The 21,749-nt window shown below is 34.9% G+C and overlaps 1 protein-coding gene across 3 annotated transcripts in view; it reads left to right on the top strand.

Moving 5' to 3' along the window:
• The first annotated feature begins 848 nt into the window (after positions 1–848).
• Positions 849–21,749, top strand: part of LOC129005501 (anillin-like) — a 36,213-nt gene continuing 15,312 nt past the window's right edge. The window contains exons 1-10 of one of the 3 annotated variants that reach the window (XM_054434408.1): positions 849–928; positions 2,368–2,482; positions 4,470–4,724; positions 6,174–6,367; positions 8,207–8,502; positions 9,071–9,176; positions 9,674–9,926; positions 10,651–10,823; positions 20,778–20,937; positions 21,557–21,701. In XM_054434408.1, coding sequence (XP_054290383.1) covers positions 914–928; positions 2,368–2,482; positions 4,470–4,724; positions 6,174–6,367; positions 8,207–8,502; positions 9,071–9,176; positions 9,674–9,926; positions 10,651–10,823; positions 20,778–20,937; positions 21,557–21,701 — 1,712 coding nt within the window. In that variant the 5' untranslated portion in view covers positions 849–913. Of the gene's footprint in view, positions 929–2,367; positions 2,483–4,469; positions 4,725–6,173; positions 6,368–8,206; positions 8,503–9,070; positions 9,177–9,670; positions 9,927–10,650; positions 10,824–20,777; positions 20,938–21,556; positions 21,702–21,749 lie in introns of all 3 variants that reach the window. The other 2 variants (XM_054434409.1, XM_054434407.1) reach the window with 2 other exon arrangements.

Below are 21,749 nucleotides of genomic sequence, written 5' to 3'. Positions count from 1 at the left end.
ATACGACTCCAACGGAAGGAAAACCAAGATATAAAACAATTAAGAATCACTGTTAATTTTAAGTAACATATTTACAATTGATAATTTTAGAAACATATTTAGAATATTTGTCTTTTTATATATGGTTTTTTATCGTAGTCTAAATTAGGGGCTATGGCCCCTACAGGCCACTAGTCTCCTATATTTTTATATCCTGCATATTCTTAAGATACGTTGTTTAATGATGCTTTGCTTTCTAAAAAATGAATTGAGTAGGAACAGGACAAATTATACATATTCGATTGCTGATGAGTCTAAGGGAGTATGTTTTATCTATGGTCTAATTTACAATAATTATGTTGAAACATCCAGTCTATATTAACGTGCTGAAGCTTTAGCTGACATAAAACTAAAACTGGCTTCAGATCTTAAAATAGTTGATAGGGAAACTGCGGAATGAGTAGTAATACATAGTACATGTAAATGGTAACTCAGCTATTTGACAAAAATAACAAACACGGTCATTAGCATTTGTCAAATCAATCTCTAAATTAAAGGGTAGGTTTAATCAACGGTAAAGGTAACCGTATAAAATTATGTTTTAAAATAATAGTCATACTATTCTATAATCAATTAATTTACTACTTATTGACAACGTTTTATTACTGTCTTTCTATTATTTTTAACGCCTTTGACGTTGTATTTTATTGTTTAGTTGTCTTTGGAACGCGGTTAGAACTGTTTGAAAATTTCAAAGCAAGGTGTCGTGTCGGGTCGCTTTCGGTGTTTGTGTGCGATGTGTCAATGGCTTGGTTTACGAGTAAATTGTTCGTGTTAATAAAGTTTTAACAAGTTGACGAAGTTATTTATATTATTAAAACAGGATATTTTTATAGACCTCAGTTTTTATTGTTTGTAGGCCTATACGGATATAATGGATTTTACTGAGGTAAGGTCGGCTATTGATTAGCCAAAGCCATCTTGCAAGTTAGTTATGTATCAAATAACTTAACGGTAGGACAAAGAAGTGTCACAGACATCCACATTTTAATAGTTATGCTCTAAAAACACAAATCATGCAACTTGATCTTAGTTAACTTTTATATTTTATAGTAAGCCTAACTGTAGTTTCATTCGTTTTGGCTCATACACAAAAGATTAGACAATAATGCTAAAATTCAGTGGCGAATTGGGCATTAAAAAATAAGGAAGTTAGGAAGGGGGAGGCAAAACCACCTGAGAACCATGGGGTTATATTATGATTATGAATTAACATCATAGGCTAGCAAATTTATTAACCTCCATCTTTCAGGAAACCCCCCAATTTCCCCCGCTGTTAATTAATTACGCAGTCTTATGTTACCCTTTAAAAAGCTTATCTTAAGCAAAAATACCGTTTCAAGGCTAGGTTAGCATAAGTATGTGGAGTTTTGCAACACCTTTGGCTGCACTTCAGTTTACATCCTACACTCAATTCGAACGAATATAGGCTATCGATCGATATAGATAAGCTATAGATTTTTTCATTCTATATAACAAGTTTGGTTAGTTAGGTTAAAATATAACCTAACTAACCGAATGAGTGTAGGACGTAAACTAAAAGTGCAGCTAAGTTACACGTTTATCAAACCTGTTTATGGGATTCCCTACTATAATTCTCTCTTAAGTTAGGTCTATATTTTCCAGACATAACTTAGGCCTAGCTTGGGCCTAATTAACATAAGTAATGGTTTTAGGCTTATAACGTTCACAAAATTATAACTTTCACTGTAGTGCAATTGGTTTGAAGCATTTTGATTTTTGTAGCTGGAAAACCGGTGCATAAGTTACAAGCTAGTTAAAATTACTCAGATCAGTTTTATTTGTAACTTACATTTAAGCTATCATAGTTCCAGTAAGTTAACTTAGTTGGGACCAAAAAATCCTGAGCCTAAAATTTTAAGCCAAGGTCTAAGTTAAATTAACTTTTAGTAGCCTCCCCTATGGTACATCTGTAAACTTAAGCTACAAGTTAATCTATATATTAACTTATTAGGTAGGGGCCTAGCCTATTTTTGTTAGAAATTGAATGATTAGGGCCTAAGTTAAGTTACCGGCAATTTTAGCGGTTGTGAGGTGGGCAGATCTAATTGACTGGTTGTAAGTTAACTAGTTCAATCGCATGATACCTTCTCTAGAGGAAGAACTCCACACCACCGCGCCGTAACGAACGCTTCCAAATCATACTGACTAAGTATAGCCGAGGACTTTGTGATTAAAAAAGCTAATGTCTCGTATTTACCACCAGTTAACTTATAAGTTAGCTAAGGCTACACCATTGTGCATTCAGATTGGATTTTAACTTAATTCTATCAAAGTTATTTCTAACCATTTTTTTCTGTTAACCAGAGAATGCTTGAACGTAATCGTTCACGCCAGGCAAAGATTGATGTGAAGGGCGTAGCTTCAGAGCCACTGAAACAAGTCAATCAAAACACCGTTACCACTGTCGCATCAACAAGTGGTAAGGAGATACTCTAGAAAAGACTTAAACTTATATAAACTTGACAGAGTTGCCTTTTTGCTTTTAGGTTTCTTCTCTGTAATAGTATTATGTTACTATTCCTGAAAATATGTATTTACCGTACAAGTGTGGATTACCATACGAGTTCGGAAAACACATTTTGGACGTTTGACGTACAATATTTTATGCCATACTTACTCTAAGCAAACAATATAAAATTTATACAAATCTTTATATTCCCACCGACTAAAGGACTAACAATCACTAACTTACTGATAACCTAAGAGAGGTTATGGTTTTGTTTATAGCCACTCATTTCCAAATATAATCAGCTGGTTGGTGTCTGATAAAAACTCACTATCCCAGTAGGCCTACAGTACAGTAGTACGTAATGAAACCCCATTTGATTAAGCTGGTGGCAAACATCTGTTTTCTGGACAAAATCCTTGTGAGAGATGCTTGTTAAAACGGTGTCATTTTGCGTAAAAAAAACTATCATAGACAGCACATGCTAAATGATGTTGTTAAGATTAACATAGGCCTCCTCTGAATCCGAATCGTAGCTTTGAAGTTAAAACATTACATTTTGTTATTGAAGTTTATTCTTTGCTGCATGACGATTTTAATTTTAATATTTTCATATTCATTTGTTAACACAGCCTATGTTATATTTAGTATCTAACCTACTACTTTAGGTTTAAAAGGCCAATGGTATAATTTTTTTTTGCACTAACTGGGCAATAGATTTTGTACATCACTGCATGCAACGTTTTTGCTTTTCAGATAACCAACAAATATCTCATTACAAATGATAAGGGCCTAGGCTAACTTATGAATAAAACAGCCCAAAGGCTTGAATAAAAAAAGCCTTTTTCTTCCCTGGGATTTTGATGTTTTTTCCTCGACTATTGCCACAATTAAATACAGCCTCTAACAATAGTGAAGCTCGATTAGTAACTCTATGTACCGTACTCAAGTTCTTCTCAGTTCCCTCACAGACCATGAGCTGAACCTGCAATCAACTATAACTATCAACTATGAACATTGTCCATATATGCAATTTATTAAGAGTGCTATCTTTCTTTTAATTCCTATTATTACCTTATTACCTCCTCTTCGTCTTTGACCAGCCAGAGCGGAATAGACAGCGTCAAACATTTAAAAATAAAACTTTCAATAAAACTTCTATTTACAACTTATGCTTTAGATGGCGGTGGGCGGTCATAAGTTGGTGCTTCCTCAAAATAATCGTCAACTGAGTAAAATATTGCATGTTATCAACCTAATTATTGATACTAGAGCCATTGACTATATAACACTTATATAGTCAATGCTAGAGCTTGTCCAGTGGTCAAAAACTCAGGCAAAAATATGTAATGTAACTTATATACACCCTTATGACTCTCTATTTTCATCCCACTCTGTAAATAAAACATGTGATTGGAATTTCTTCCATTTGTTTTGATTTACTTTATATTTCGTTGTTATTTTGTCACCATCATAGCAGGGTATAAGACCCATGTTATTTTTAAAATTTAAAATTAATTTTTTTTTGTGCTGATTTGTCAACATATTTTAATTTATAAAGAGATTCTGCAAATCTACAGGAAAATATCTTTCTAACAGTATACGTAGATTTCCCATGCGATGAAGTTTGTGCTTGCCAAAGTGCAAGTTTCATGCTTGCCTATTAATTCATGAAGTATTTTTACTGTTAGTCTATGTAGGCCTACATTTTAAATTATCTTGTTATTATTTTTTGATTGAAAGCTATTTAGCTAATCTACAGTAGGCCAACTTAAGGAAATGTTCTTATATATTTAAAATAGGTTCTCTATTACTAAATAAATACCTAAATAAATAACCTTAACTCTGTACGTGTACAGCTTAAATAAAAATTATTTAGATTTGATTTAAATGTTCAATTTTAATAGAGCAGAGGGCATTTTTATTTTTTACTGATACAAATTTACATTGAATTTTCCAGTCAATATTAAAAAGCACTATTCTGGTAGTAACAAAGTTACAATTGAAACCACAGTTACCATGTCAAAACATCCGACAAGACAAGTGTCGAGTCCCAGAAAAGAGGAAGTAGTTGAAAATGTTGACAACACTCGTAATACTTCAGAGGGAGAAGAATCATCAGACGACAAAGAGAATGCAAGTTCCCCTAACGCAAACTGTCTTTTGCGCCAAGATACCAAATCTCGGCTGAAACGTCTTGGAGTACTTTATTCAGGTACCGAACTACCTCCCACATTTTTACAATTTCATATGTTTGAAAGTTTTGAAATGCAAGAGTGAAATGTGTAAGTTACTTCTTCTCCTACTAAAATAAAACTTTTTTTTAGTACACATTATATGCAATAATACCCTTAAGATACTTTTAAACAAAATTTTGTCGACACTAGTGCCCATTGACACACTACATGAACTAGACATTAAAAATAAGCTTCAAAATTTACATGGGATGAGGAATCTTTGTGTTGGTTGGTTTCTGGTTAGTAAATAAAAATACCCCCGCCGCAGCAAACCTGCCGACTAAGCGAATTTCCATTTGTCTTAATTGATTTTCAATTAAATATATTTTAATAACATTAGGTTTAACGAGTACCTAGGTTTGCTGCTACAAGGAAACTAATAAAGTGTGTTTTTTTGTAAAATATTGATAGCTTAGTACAAAATAAATAAATTTGATCAAAATACAAAATATATCCATAAACAAGCAAACTACAACATTTGACAATATTCTCCATAAGAATAACATGGGAATTTTAAATTTACAATTTTTTTAATTTTCTCCGTTACTATTAACCGAACAAAAATACTTTTATATACTAAATTAATTGTTTTTTTAAGCTCTTTAAAAAGGTCTAAAGAGAAATTGGGAAATTTTGTGTTTTGAGGGTCAAAAGTGAGAAAAACCAATTTTTACCCCATAAAACCCCCCGTAAAGCCCCGTTCCCAGGGTCCGATCATGCTGGTTCGCGAACTCATTCAAGTTTATCCCGCTTTACACCTTTAAACCAAATTTCATCAAAATCGGACAAAAAGTACTCAAGTTATCGCGTTCACGGACGTATATATATATATACATATATAAAAATTTGAACGAATGGTGTTTTTGGCCTCTGGGGACATCAAAATAAAAAAGTAAATCGGTCTCGGGTCTAGACCACCCCCCGTGGGGTGGGTCTTACCGTGCCACCTACGGTAATAGCTACTTCCCTATAGGGAAATTCGCTAAAATGCAGCAAACTGAAACAGAAGAGTTACAATAGAAATGTTGACTTTATAACCTTCTTTTACTTTGGTTTTTTTATCTGGTTGTAAATAAAGTAGTGGTGTATACAAATAATGTAGATTAAAACTCTCCAAGGTTTATTTAAATTTGACAAAAAATATAGTTTAATTACAGTTTTGATGAAAAGTTTGCAATACTATAGCCTATCCATTAAATCATTTACATGGCACAGGGCATAGCAAATTAAAATGATGTAATACAAAATTTACAACTAAGATGTTTTTTAAAGAACTTGGGGCGTGCCCTATTTAAACTTTAAGCTTTTTTAAACCTCTAAATACAGAAATCAACATTTCCTATATCACACAAGTTTTCATTCTCTCAAAGTAGTTAAACAATATTAAATACGCTTTCAATTTTTGTCATAAATCATGGTTTTAATAGATGATCCATCAAGACTATCGTCACCAATCCACAAAACTGAGGAACATTTTTACATCGAGGAAGTTAAGGAATCAGAATCCAAACCGATGGTAAGGAATGATATAAGGAGTTCTGGTCGGAGTGCTAGGTTGGCAGCCCTGGCTGATACTATCAACCACTGGGAGGACGACCCCAGACACATACCACTGAAGAAGGTAACATCTAAACATTTTTGCAATACTGTTTGTAAATAAGTTATCCAAATAAACTCAAATTTACAAGTGTTGTAATTTGAGTTAAAAGCCAATATATCTAACAAACATCTAAATCTAAAAGTAAGTAAAAGGACTTTTTCTTACCCACCAATATGTCACTAGTTCCTCAGAATGAATCATATATCATTCATTTCACCCATTGGTTTTCTGATAGTGATAGCATTTTTTCACATTTACTCTACCTTGTAAATACAGATAGGCACAAACATTTTGTATATACTAAGATAAAGGAAAAATCAAGTTGCTTGTTTCTTCATCTATATCTCTTCAACCTATTCTCTAAAAAAGTCCTTCTATAGGACAAAACATCATTGTTATAATTTGTTACATTTTATTGTGTAATTAATTAGCCACAAGCTCTCTATCCCTAAAATGTTAATACAGTATATGAATAATAGTTTAGTAAAATCAGGACATAAATACAAAATCTTCAATTTGAGTTTAGCCTATGTTTACTGATACAGTTGTGTTATATTTTACCATAACAGCCTTCACCAACAAAAACTTCAGTTTTAACAAAACACTCTGGGTATACGAGTAAAAAAGAAGACCAGGATCATAGAAAATTCATTTCCTATCAAAAAGGGAGAGAACCAACTGAGAGGTTCAGTTCTCCCCCTAAAGACATAAGAAACATAAACACCAAGAGTAGGCGACAGAGAACTCCTGAGAAAACAATGCCGTCTATCTTGAAACACAGTTCAGAGACAAGGATTTCCCCGCAGTTTAGAGGTGCTAAGAGCACTAAAACTATTCTATGGGACAAGTCAGTCATGGATTCGCTGGTGAGAAGATCTATTCACTTGTGCATATTGTTGCGGCTCCACCCCTCTTCGTAGCAGTCTATTGTAGATGATTGTAATTTTCTTTGTTGAACAATCTCTGTAAAATAACTATGTGTTTCACAGGCATAATTTCTAAGATTTAGAGGTGTTTGGTAGATTAATGAAAGAAGCGCTTTGATCTTTCATAGTAGATCTCTCTGTGTAGATGTAGTAGTCTTTGACGTAATACCTTTTTATTTTGACTGCTAAAATGAAAATGTAAATTAAATTCAGCTTACGCTATTCTATGATTTACCTAATGTACCTTATAGTGCAAGAATATTACTAACTTGAACAGTTATTAAGGTTTAAAACAAATTCATAATAACTTTATTTATTGTTGTGTATGATTTAAAATTAGTTAGAGAGAGGTAGTGGCATGATTTTGTAAAAATTCGCTTCAGAGAACTAATTAACTAGTAAAAATTTGACATGACATTTAACAGGGGCCAAAGACTGGATTATGCAAACTATAGGTTTAAAGATCTTTAAGAATGTTTGTAGTGTTAACCTATCTCAGGATTAATATTTTTTTACTATTCTACACACGAGAAAAATACAATTTAGAGAAAGGGTTTCATGACAGGATTTTTTTGAACACAAACCTTTAGAAAAATGCAGTATGTAGTGTGTTATCTTCAATAATTATGTACCATCTTTCAGTTTATTTTTACATATTGCCATTAATCCAAGAATCTAGCCAAATCTATAGTTTTTAAGCTACTTTACACCAGTACATGCTGATGATATATCAGACTCAAATACACTATTTTCTCCACCCTTTCACATAAAACCGAAACATTAAATCATCATATTTTGCCATTGATATGTCTATAGTAGAAATCACAAACGCTCATTCATCTCATTTCATCTAAAAAAATATTTAATTTGAATTTAGTTTGGAAAAAGTTAATTTCTAAGAAAGGTTGTCAAAAGTAAGGTTTGTATTTTCCAGGAAGCACAAGGGTTTTCCTCATCTCAGACCAATCATAAGATGGTTTACGACTATGAGAGATCAGGCCAATCTCACAACAGACCATCTCCAACTAGAAGTGTGTCTCCTCAGACGAACTCATCAGATGACAATGAGAGACCAGACCCATCTCACAGTAGACCTTCTCCAACTAGGAATGTGTCTCCACAGATGGTTTATGACTATGAAAGACCAGGCCCGTCGCACAACAGACCATCTCCAACTAGGAGTGTCTCTCCACAGAAGTCTCCAGTGAAGACTTCGCCCGTCAAGACAAGGTAAGTCCAAAACAAATTATACGATCAGTTTTTAAAATGAAATTAGTCAGCCAACGAAATGATTGACAATTGGATTCCGAAGTAGACTACCTACCCATCCATATGGACCAGCGGTTGCAAATCTTTCATTGGAATAGTACATAAGCTTAGTTGTGTGAGCCAGTCACAGAATGTGCTAGTGTCTAAATTCCATTTCCAACCTTATTTTATGTTGTTGATATAGTTGATTGGCCATAACAGTGCTATAGCTCAAAATAAGTTGTTGCATCAGTTTGACTTTGGAAAAAAGTTTGTGTATCCGTTGGAAATATAATTTAGATCAGCAAAATCTGTCAGTGGCTCACATCAACTACGACGATTTTACTACTTCAATCAAATACTGCCTACAACTTTTAACATAGGTATGAAATGTCTAGCTAGTCGAAAAGGAATTACCAAAGTGCATTATTACTTAATCATATACCTGGCATTCTCTTTTTATTTTTTTGTGTGGAAGTATTGAATTTGTTTGATCTACTGTAATGTACTAACCTAAACTAATTATGTACCAATTTAATTCTCTGTACAGGTTTGGAAGCCCCATCAAAATGGGCACAACAGTAGTCAAGGCTCAAGAAGCGATACCCCCATCTACTGATGTTGACACACCGCTACCGACAATGGGAATCAAACAGGTGAATAAAAAACGTCATAAAATGTCAGCTTAGTAGTCCTATGTTACTTCAATTTTAAATAACTCTGAGACACTAGTCAATATTTTAGGCATTGTTGAAACCTAAAGGATATAGCCTAAAATTTAATTTAATCTTCTACTTATCTTTCTATTAAAGGAACGATTCAACTCAATCAATAGTCAATAAGTTCAATAACTCATTTTTAACAAAGCTAAACTGACAGAAAAAATTTATTGAAAACTGTAACATCTAGGTCTTATAATCAACTATCATAGTTTCAAAAACTAACGGAAAAAGTATAATTTTAACTAACAAAAAAATTGCTACAGCTGGTCCTTGCAGGTAGAATGTCTACTTCAGTATTCAAAAGTCAATGATTTTGCACTAAAACATCCCTTTTTCTTAATAATTTTTACAAACACACATTGGTCACAAATTTTGGTCTTTATTGTACATGTGGTCTCACACACAATCCCAAATTGTTGCTCTTTAAGCAGTTACGCAGTCCTCGTAAGATGGCCTCTACACCACCGAGTGGCTCAGTGCTAGACAGAGCTCAACGCTACGAGGAGGCTACGAGTCCTAGCAAGCGAGCGCGAGACCCCACAGAACTGTCACTGGCCGAGCGCAGAGCTCTTTTTGAGCGCAATGCAGGTACAGCTGTACTGCCCAAGGCTCCGTTTGGCCAGGCCGTCCCTGCAAAAAAGCTGCAGAGTAAACCAGAACAGAGGTCTACGTCAAAGCAACAAGGTACATGGATAAGTTTTATCATCACCATTATTATTATTATGACTAGGCCTATTCCTGTTAATTCTTTCATAGTCTACCTTGTATCACTTTAGGTATCGGTAGTTTCTTGTTGTGTTCATCCATATTTTGTTTATCAGTTAATCTTGATTTAAAATCCACCGGTACTCTGTTCCTTAAGTACCTATTTTAATGTATCTGTTTTGTCATTAAAATCATCAAATGCTATGTGTAATGTGTAGCCTAACTCTTTCATTTCTTCTTAAAATTTTTAAATCCTCTAACTTACTTATGGTTATTATTATTATACTGTGTGTTTTTTAAAATTTACATTTGTATTCCCATTGATAAAATCCATTCAATTCAGTAGGAAAAGGACACATTTGGATTAGATAAGATTTATATGATACTGACACAGTGTACATATTTTGAGAGGAAGATGAGTGAAGACTGAGCGTTCAACGAGTGAAATGATTTGTTATTGACTAAGATCAGGTTGTTATGTATGTAGTAGACCACTTATTGACAGCCCGATGATCAAGGACAGATGGGTTCAGTTTTGAACCCTGAAAAAGCTATTGACTTTTCTCTGGTGTAAACCGGTAACCACTTGATTACTTTGTGAGCCCTATTTTAACTACTCTGCTATTATGCAGTCATAATACCTAATCAATCTTAGTGTAGACCACTTTGGTTTTTTCCTAACCCATCAACATTTATTTTTCAGTTTCCACAGGTTCTCTTCACAACAGGGTTGCTGCTTTTCAGAGGACTGCTGAGAACCACGAGAAAGACCATGTGAAGGAAGCTCTCTCCGAGAGGCAGAAGGAGTTGGAGATGTTGAAGAATCGATGTGACAGAAACAAAGGACTGTTAACTCAGAAACCTGATGACTACAAGGTATGTCAGCCAGGCCGAAGTTGACACTTCATTTGACTTAAGAGCATGCAGGGCGTCTCTCAGTAATCGATCTGTATGAAGCTTCTTTCTCAAGACTTGAAGAACATTATTGATCTGTGTGAAGCTTCTTTCTCAAGACTTGAAGAACATTATTGATCTGTGTGAAGCTTCTTTCTCAAGACTTGAAGAACATAATTGTAAAAAATAATTACAATTGAATTTAGACACTCCATGCAAAAAAAGATAGGCCTATGATTTAAAATTGTTAAATGACTACTAGATTGATTTAGATTTAGATCATTAAAAAATGCCACAAGCTGTTTTACTAATATTTACAATAAAAATATCATTAAACACCAAAAGATTTAAATTTAAAAGTCTGGTAACATGTATAATATTGATTTAGGGGTTTTATAAAATTTGACTTAAATTAACTTAGGCATTTTTTAAAGGCTGCCCTTTTAAAATTTATAAAGTTTGGTAAGCAATTTGTTGAAACTATTAATGGAACCTTCATAAAGTGTACCAAGTTTTTTTTTTAAATATCACCAAGGGACTTTGAATTATAAGTTAAAAAAAAATACAGATTATGGCTTAACTAAATCAAAATACTGTAGCCTACTGGACATTTTTGTCTTCTTATGGTACCTATGTAGTGGTACCTATGTGGTACCTAATCAAAGTCCTGCGTAGCACACTACATATTTTTGTCATCCTGTATACAGGGTGTATTGAACTAGTTGTATATATAAAAAAAAATGTAAACTAGATTTTAGTATTCTTGCTGACCTTGACAATTAGGCTTTTCCATAATTCTTAGTTGCTGATCTGGATCAGTGTTAAAGCTATAATCTCATTCATTTAAGCACTCGTCCTTCACTTTCACATTAAAATGCCCATTCTGGTGTGTCAATGTTATACTCAACCTAGTTTTATTATTTTATTATGTTGCAACCTCAGGGTTTTTAGGTTTGTGCTTGGAACTCTCTTTAATTACCAATTTCCTTGCTAATATTTTAATTTGAAACTTTTTTTATGATAATAAAGTTAGCCTTTGATTTTTTTTTTTACTAAATAATTTTATATCGAATTTGGATAAGATTGTTCTAAAACAAAAGTCTTTACTTGAATCAAGATTTTAGGCTATATAAATTTTAACATTATAAAAGGTATAATGTTACCTGGATCTGCCAAAGTAATCCAAATTGCTGTCTAACGACTACGCGTTTCGAAGCAGTATAAGCTTCATCTTCAGGTCGTCAAGAACACATTTCACTCAACCGAGGTCGTCAAATAAATATAATTTTTACACATACATGGACGGAGAATAGTTACTGTAGGCCTACGAACCGCGTGCGCGCACTTAAACACGTTTGTCATGACTGCGGCGGTGAGCGTTGGTCTCGTGAACTTTGTCCCTTGCCGGTCAGCTGTTCCTGGTTAGCTATTACAGTATCATACAATGCATTTGACTGGAAATTTAGTTTGTCGTTTAATAGATCATAACTATGGCTTTTTGTTGCTTTGTATATCTCGTACTCTTCTATGGCGTTCATGAAGCTTCCTTTTGTGCAGAAATGTAGGGGTGTCATATTTGTTTCAAAATTTGTATAGTTATGATTTTCATTAATGAGATGGGCTGCATAATTGGATTTTAAATGATTTTTTGCTTTTGGAAGGTGTTCTTTGAATCTGGTTTTGAAGGCACGGCCGGTTTGTCCTATATAAAAACTATTGCAATCATCACAAGATAATCTGTAAACTCCAGTTTTTTCCCCTGTTTCTAGATTATTACTGGACGAAGGATTTAGTAATCGTTGTAGTTTGTTCAGTTCTAAACGCTACCCCGATGTTTTTCTTTTTTAATTCGTGTTTCAGTATATTCGGTAGCCTTGTACCATACTCTGATGTTACAAAGATTTTGTCAATTGTGCCACCTACTCTGTTAATATCGGCTTTTTTCTTTAATTGTTTTTTGACAAGTTTATCGATCATGGCGGGTTTAAACCCATTTCTTTGGGCAATGTATTTTATCGTGTTTAATTCTTTGTTAAAATTATCTTGGCTTAATGGAACGGTGAGTAATCGGTGAACAAAACTATTATATGCTGCCATTTTTTGTGTTGTAGGATGGTGTGAAGTTTCATGGATGGTTGTGTCGGTTAGCGTAGGTTTTCTGTAAATATCAAATTCAAACGATTTTTCTGTTTTAATTAGTGTTATGTCAAGAAAGTTTAACCTGTCGTTGCTTTCCAATTCTATGGTAAACTGTAAGCTAGGGTTTATTTTATTTATATACTTAGTAAATATCTCTAGTTGTCTTACGTTGCCATCATACAGGATTGCGATGTCATCAACATATCGGTGGTAAAATACAATCTTATCTTTGTAGCGGTTGTTATCTGTCCATATGTTATTGTTTTCGAAACTGTTCAGATATATTTCAGCTAGGATTCCTGAAAGTGGGGATCCCATTGCTAGTCCATCGTTTTGTATATAATATTCATTGTTAAAAGTGAAGTAGTTCTGTTGGGTAACATTATACCTTTTATAATCTAAAACAGTAATCCTGAGACAAGAAACAACATGAAATTTTAACAGTTACGAGGCTACTCGATCCACCTCAAAGATAGGCTAATGTTCTCAAATTGTCCAACACCTATAGGATAGTCTGTAATAATAAGATGGAGATTACCAAGTTTCTTCCAAGTTTCCACATTTCTTCTTGTTTAAACTATTTGAAATAATGAGACTGTTTTGGTTTAGCTTTTCACTTTTTACTAGAAAATATTATAATATAAAAATCACACAAACTAGTTTTTTTAAACTCTCACCCAGCTAGTTCATGGTAGAAGTAGAAAATCCAGTTGTTACCTAACACATGTTTTTCAGCAACAATGTATTCAGGTCTTCTAGATCTTGAAGTTCACTTTTAGTCACTCAGGCCAATTAATATTACAGTAGACTCTTGATAATTTGAAATTGGTGGGCCAAGCATATCAATTTGAATTATCAAGAGTTTTGAATTATCAAGAGTTCGATTTATCGGGAGAAAAATAAACCATTTGAATTACAGAGAGTTTGTTTGTTTAATACATACAAAGGTACAGCACGTTACAATAAAACATCATACCGTATTTTAGTACACTTTTAAACAATCAACGGCTTATTTTTCAGTTACTGTAGTTGCAAAGAAATCTGTTATTTAGCGCTATATATTTCGCCAATAGCTGAACTATCAGCTGTCGACAACTACGTTTGTGCTCAAGGAGATGTCGCGCAATCTAGAAATCGGATTGCCAACTTAGAAAAACAAGTCAGCGAACTAACTCAGACTACTGCTCTAACTAAAAAAACATCAAAACGTCCAACACTAGCCTACCATGGGAACAGGATGTACTGTACTGTATAGTTTCCTGTTATAACAGGAAGAGATCACTTCGAATTATAGAGTGTTTTGCCGACTAAACTTCGAATTACTGCTTGACTTTGATTTATAGAGTGTTTTTTCGACAAAACTTCGAATTACAGCATGACTTCGAATTATAGAGTGTTTTTTCGACGAAACTTCGAATTACTGCGTGTTACAAATTGACCTGCCCTCTATTTGGACTTTGAAATACCGAGTGTATCAAAATGCATGGTAAAAATTTGAAATATTGAGAGATTCTCTAGGGACTGAGCCTTCATTTTGAATTATCGAAAGTTTTGAATTATCAAGTGTTTGAATTACCAAGAGTGGACTGTATATGAAATTTAATTTGGGTAAATTACTTTTTGAGATTTGGTTTAGATATATATAATTATTTTTACTTTAGCTTGTGTTTGAAATAGATTTTAAACATAGTATATTTTAAATAGGCTTTTAGGCTTAATTGACTGGTAATAGGCTATTTATATATTATTTAATTATACAAAATTGTATGAACTGTTGCAATATCCCCGCAGAAACTGAATATTACAGGTAATATGAGGTTTCGATACACAGTGAAATAAATTTTGGTTTGAAATGTGAACATTTAATAAAATAAGACTTAACTATTAATGAAGAACGGTGGGTGGAACATGGTTATTGAAATACAAATACTTAATCAACACAATTATTGAATCATGAACAATATAACAACAAAATTATAACAATTAATAACATTAAAGATATGAGAAAGGAAGTACTATTGTTTATGTATTGGGGACAATGGGGTAAAATGACTTTCTCATCACTATTATTATAGTTCATATGAGTTATTGTTCCTTAACGTCTTTCCTCACTTCACACTTTTTAAGTTAATATTTCATTACACTGCAGAGCGTCTATTTTATGTTTTTAATTTACATATTTCTTCTGGTATTTAATTCACTTTGAGGAGTGTTTATTTTATTTACATTTAACTATTTACATGGGTTTAAGGTCTCTCTACACACACTTTTCATTTAATTTTCTTCAATTTAAAATTTTCTTTAAATATACTATTATTCTTCATACATATACTTTTGATTATTAAACTTGTATCTTCGGCTGAGGAGGAATATATCTTTTTAGTGCTGAAATGTGGTAAGGCCCAAATATCTTCTTGTCATCTAGAGTGCTTACATTATAAGTTGAATGTCCTAAAATTGTACTGATCTTGAATGCACCTTCGTAGACTTCCTGTATTTTTACTCATATTTAAGTTAGGATTGTAATAGTTTGTTTGCATATTAACACTATCATAATTATCTTCATAATATTTATCAACATTATTTTCGTTCTCAATGCTTCGCCTTGGGCTTTGCTCAAATACAAAATTGCAATTTATACCTTCAACAGATACCTCTCCGAACTTCAAAGTAATATTATTATTATTAATCGTCAATTTAATCACTTTTTCTTTAAAATTAATTTCAAACTGCCATATATTTAATACATCATTCCCAATTATTAAATTCCTAACTAAGTTTGGTATGAGTAAAACTTGTAGTTGAGTTTCTTCATTTTCTATCATTACAGGTAACATTATGATTTTAGTTATGCGCTTAGATCGATCTCCTGTAGCGGTTTTAATATGTGTATTTGTAATTGGCAATTCTTCAAAATGACCTATGTGGTGTTTATTTTCTAGGAACCATTTTTCCGATATACATGTTACATTAGAGCCGGTGTCAATTAGGGCATTTATCTTCGATTTATTAATTGTAACACTAATTTCTGGAAAATCAATTTGTTTAATCTCGTGGGAATCATTAATTGATTCATCTTCTTCACTTAATAAAAATTCTCTGTCACAACAGATTACATCGGTTTCATAACAATTATTTAATTCATTATATACATTTGGCCTTATTTTTCCGAAGGAATTTTCTTGCACTGAAGAGACAATTGAGGGAATATTATTTTGAGGGGAAGTGGTGTGTAGGCCATTTTTGCTCTCAGTGCTCTTTAGTTTAAATCCGACTTAGGCCTATGTGGTTGGTCGGTTTTATCGATTATGGTGGTACAGACTTGTCGTTGTTCTGGGGTCATATAATTGGGTTCAGTTCGGTTTCCGTTCCTAGTGGGATAATTATTTGAATTTTGTGGAAATCTGCCTTGTGGGTATGGGAACCAGTTTTGTTGGTTTGGCCGGTTATTGTATTGTTGGTTGTGGTTGTATGGTCGATTGTTTTGTTGATACTTCATGTCATATCTTGGTTGGTATGCATTTTGGTTGATGTTATTAGTGCGGTCAGGATATCTGTTTTGTGGTTGTGTGTTATAGTTAGGCCTTGGTTCATTTCGGTTTGTCACTGGTGTATTGTGTGATGGGGAATGGTTTTGTTTATTCCGGCGATTTCCGTCTTTTATATCTTCACGCTGGAGGATCGCTTCAAATGCAAATATTGTGTTGGCATTCTGTACTATGCGGGCATCTTGTATTAGTTCACTGAAGTGATCGCTTAACAATGAAATAATTTCTTCGTCAGTCAAAGGTGGGGACATTGATTTCAACGTTATGACTCTCTCTGTGAAGTATTCTGAACGGGTCAGTTTTCCTCCAGGACGGTACCTCTCGTTTTCCAATCTATGACGATTTCCACGCTGTACTGATTGGCTCCAAAATTTCATGAGAAACATGCTCTCAAACTCATCCCATGTATTAATATTATTTTTGATAAGATAAAACCATCGTGAAGCGCTCCCTTCTAAACTCATCTCTATCGTATCGATTAGGAATTCTTTAGGGTCGGTTGTGGGACTCTGGCGAACCATATTGCGACAGTAATATTTTTGTAGTTTGTTTAAGAACTCTTTGGGGTTGTGTGCTCGTCCAGTGAATTTAGGTACGTCTGAGTCAACATTAGTTCCGCTACCGCAAGATACATAAATGTTAGGGGTGAATGTACTCTGTTTAACAGTGGCTTCGTGTTGTAGAGATTCAATCTTGTTATGATGTTCACTTAGTGTTGTTTTCATATTTTCTATTAATTCAATGTTTTGTTCAACTCTGTCTTGATTTGCTTTAATCTGTGGTTCTAGTTGTTCTTGAATCCGTTGAGTGTTTTCACTTACTGTGTGTCTGAGTTGTTTATGTTGTGTTTCATATGTTTCCTGAATTTGACTTTTAATATTATTTAAATTAGTATTCATAGTCTGGCTCATCTCTTCCCTAATAATTTTATTTTGGGTATGGACTAAGCCATTTACTTCAGTTTTATGGGCATTTAGATCTGCTATCAGGTCCATTTTTAGATTATAGGAGATTTCGGCAATTTGGGTAGTTAATTTAGATTCAATTGATTTCATTTCCTCTGATTGTTTTTGTTGATTTTCCTTCACATAGTTTAATTCCAATTGTAGTTTATTTTAACCAACCGCAGGGGGCTGTTTGTTTAACCGCAGGGGGCTCACGCTTGCGTGGGTTCGTGGCCTGGGCGACCACGCGGACCCTAGCTCTCCCAGAGGGGAGGTAATTGCCCGGTGTTGGAACCGGCACTTCAGGTAGACCACAAGCTATGGACGACTGGACAAGCCAGCCTCTTTGGGTTTACCCAAAGTGAGAGTACCCAGTGACATTCCCTCCATTCAGGGTGGTGGGGTGTTCAGCTCTGCTAGTGTTGATTAAGTTCATAGATCTTTCACCTGCCTGTAGCTTGTGGTTGTGACTGAGTCCTACCTGTCGTGTACGACTGACATTTTGTGAGGCATATCCTCGACTTTGGAAGTAGCCTCGTCCTGGGAGGTGAAATACCTAGCCCCCAGAGGGGAGGTAAATGCTCCGTGTTGGTATCGGCATTTTCAAGTTGGCCACAGACATGGACGACTGGGCATTGGGTCCCAGTGACATTCCTTTATCCAGGATGGAGGGGTGTTTAGCTCTAGGAGAGATGGAAGTACATCATAATCTCTAACCTACCTGTGTCTGTGGTTCTTTGGGCTTCGGCCTGCTTGTTGTGTGCGACCAGCATTCAGTGGGCAAATCCTCGACTTTGGAAGTAACCTTTCCTGGAGGTAAAAACGGGCAAGTACCCGCAGCTCACGGGGACACTCAAGGGCAACGTAACTTTCCGCAGTGTGAGGGCAACGGTTTGTAGGTACTTATGCAAACCAATCCCTGTCTCTGAGCACGGACGGTATGGTTATCTTGAGTGTGGGGGGTTCTTCCCGGAACCTCAATTGAGTCAAGGGTGTCGCCACCTCTGGTGGATAGGTTCATCCGGGTGGATCCCACTTCTATACCTGCCTCCTTTTGGGAAACCCTGATGGCCTGGCAGTGATGTTGGGTCTGACGGGCAAACGAAGTAGATCGGGTGCTGGGTCCGAGCCCGCCAGGGGTATCTGGGGATCTATCGCTCTGGTTATCTCTGGTTTCCCAGCAATGGGTAAGGCCTCGATCGGGCAGCGGTGTAAATGGGAGGTTCCCGTCAGCGTGCTGACGGTCCCCTTCCTCCTGGCTATCGATGGCGGGTTCTGCCTGTCAGGGATTAGATAGGTCCCGAGTGTTGCTTGCACTAAATGCGTCGGGGCGCTCTACCATGGACCTCTAGGTCTCGACCTAGTGGAACCCAGGTGGAGTGACGCTTAAACAAGCAGCCGGAATCCCTGGTTAGGATTGAGGGGCAACCCTCCTTCCGAAGGGTCTGCTTCGGCAGCCGGCGAGCCTGATGACCTTAAGTCATCCGCCCATGATGTGCTAAAGGTTGATGCGTAAGCTTCGGCCTACATCATGGGGCCCGGGTATGTCCTAAAGGATAGGTACCGGGTATGCAGTCAGGGGGCTTCGGCTCTCATGACAAAACGAAATGGAATGGAATGGAAATGGAATGGAATGGAATGTAGTTTATTTTGTGATTCAGTGATAGATTCAATTTTAGTATCAAGGATTTTATAGTGGGTCTTTATTTCATCTTTAATGCTGGTTTCCAACGATATCATTTTATTATCCAAAGATTGGAATAGCGTTTGAATTTGGGCCATAAAGTCCGGTAGTTGAGTGACGGCACTTGTTGTAGCGTGATGAGAAGCTCGCTGTGATTGATCGTCATGAAACTGTGTTGTGATTGGCTGTTGTGTTTCGGTTGCCATCATAAGGAATGTAGGCCTATCAGCTGTCATATTCATTCCCATCATTCCTTGTTCATCGTTCACCGGGACGTTGGTTTGGTGTTGGTCGGTAAAATTTGTTTGCTTTGCGGCTACGGCTACAATTTCCGATCGCGATGACTCGGAATCGTGGAATGATTGCTCATCGAAGGATTTGTTTTCTGCTTCTGCGTGTGTTTGTTGTGATAATGTTTCAGGGCTTTTCGCTGTTAGTGTGCATGATTCATCTTCACTAATATCGCTGGTGTTAGTGTTTGTGTGAATTTCAATGTTGTTGTCGTCTTGATTATGATTGTCACTATCCCCGCTATTTTCGACTAGTTTCCTAGAGGGTTTAGGGTTTGGGCGTAAATTGTATTGACTCGTCATCTTGGATTTCTTTAACTAACAGGTGACTGATAGGCTAATTATGAAAGGGGAAACAGGTGGGGAATCTTAACTTAGATACCTTTATAATAGTACAACACTCTTATAGGCTATTCTTAGTTTAACCTAAAAATCACTATTTCAAACACATAAGCTAGGCCTACTTGTATTATTAGCAAGGTTTGGTCAATAAGAGAGCCCCACTCGTTGCGGCGCCAATTGCAACCTCAGGGTTTTTAGGTTCGTGCTTGGAACTCTCTTTAATTACCAATTTCCTTGCTAATATTTTAATTTGATACTTCTTTTATGATAATAAAGTTAGCCTTTGATTTTTTTTTTTACTAAATAATTTTATATCGAATTTGGATAAGATTGTTCTAAAACAAAAGTCTTTACTTGAATCAAGATTTTAGGCTACCTATATAAATTTTAACAGTTACGAGGCTACTCGATCCACCTCAAAGATAGGCTAATGTTCTCAAATTGTCCAACACCTATAGGATAGTCTGTAATAATAAGATGGAGATTACCAAGTTTCTTCCAAGTTTCCACATTTCTTCTTGTTTAAACTATTTGAAATAATGAGACTGTTTTGGTTTAGCTTTTCACTTTTTACTAGAAAATATTATAATATAAAAATCACACAAACTAGTTTTTTTAAACTCTCACCCAGCTAGTTCATGGTAGAAGTAGAAAATCCAGTTGTTACCTAACACATGTTTTTCAGCAACAATGTATTCAGGTCTTCTAGATCTTGAAGTTCACTTTTAGTCACTCAGGCCAATTAATATTATATGAAATTTGATTTGGGTAAATTACTTTTTGAGATTTGGTTTAGATATATATAATTATTTTTACTTTAGCTTGTGTTTGAAATAGATTTTAAACATAGTATATTTTAAATAGGCTTTTAGGCTTAATTGACTGGTAATAGGCTATTTATATATTATTTAATTATACAAAATTTTATGAACTGTTGCAATGTTTCTGTTTTTTTTGTTGTAGCCTATCATTATTTGTTTAAATTTCAGCCATCAGCTCCACCCCCAACCCCCCCACCACTGCCATCCCCACCGCAGAACTTTGATTACGGCAGTAGGAGAAATAGTAGTTTCTATGAACAAGAAGAGGAGGAATACCCTGAAATGTCAGAACCTCAAGACTCTCCAAAATTTCTTAAACCAAAAGAAGGTATATTGCTTATCTACAACTATAATATAAAATATTTATATTAGTTTGATTAGAATACAAGATAAGTATAGTTATTGTTACTTATTTAATTATTAAAAACACAATTTGTTCATAAAAGGTGTAGGGTAGGATAACTACATAATTGATTCTGAATTCTGATAGCCTTACTGTCTCTATTCCTTGATAAACATTACATTTGATTCAAAATGAAGGAATCATTTTTCTTTTATCTAGGTTATGTATTATGTTCTTTACTCAAGCAATGCATATCATGCATGATTATTAGGGAAACATTGAGTTCCCAACATGTTGAACTTTCAATTAAGAGCTATAACACAGCAATCAATGGGTTAGTTTTGTTGGTTGTATAATTCAAACAACATTAAAATTCACAAAATAGTCTTATCACCCCATAAAAATGAAATGAGTATTTTACACATATTCTCAGTTACTATTAGTCAATCTTCTTTCATCTTTGTTCTTTACAATTTAAATTGAAACCAACGTCAAGACATCTCTCATAAGTTTAAGTATACGTAACAGCACTGCTAAAGCATAGTAAGCATCAACTAAAACATGTAAAGATAAAACACAGTGTAAGACTTTTCTTGATCGACAGCATATCCAGTGCTGAAAGATGTCAAGAAGATAAAGCTGTCTCCACCCAAGCCAGGCCACCTGTATCCTAACTTGTCTGATATGGAGGTAGAGAGCAGTGAGGCTGCAGAGTTGGACAGTAGTGCCAACACGAGTAACAACAACAGGTGGGGTGTTCTCAACTGTGCTCATTAATTCATTCATGAATGCAATAA

Source organism: Macrosteles quadrilineatus, unplaced genomic scaffold, assembly GCF_028750875.1.
Source record: "Macrosteles quadrilineatus isolate MER2022 unplaced genomic scaffold, UCM_ALF_1.0 Scaffold_22__1_contigs__length_1958994, whole genome shotgun sequence".
Classification (NCBI taxonomy): domain Eukaryota; kingdom Metazoa; phylum Arthropoda; class Insecta; order Hemiptera; family Cicadellidae; genus Macrosteles; species Macrosteles quadrilineatus.
The sequence above is the reverse complement of the archived record's forward strand: the minus strand, read 5'-3'. Positions and strand labels throughout refer to the sequence as shown.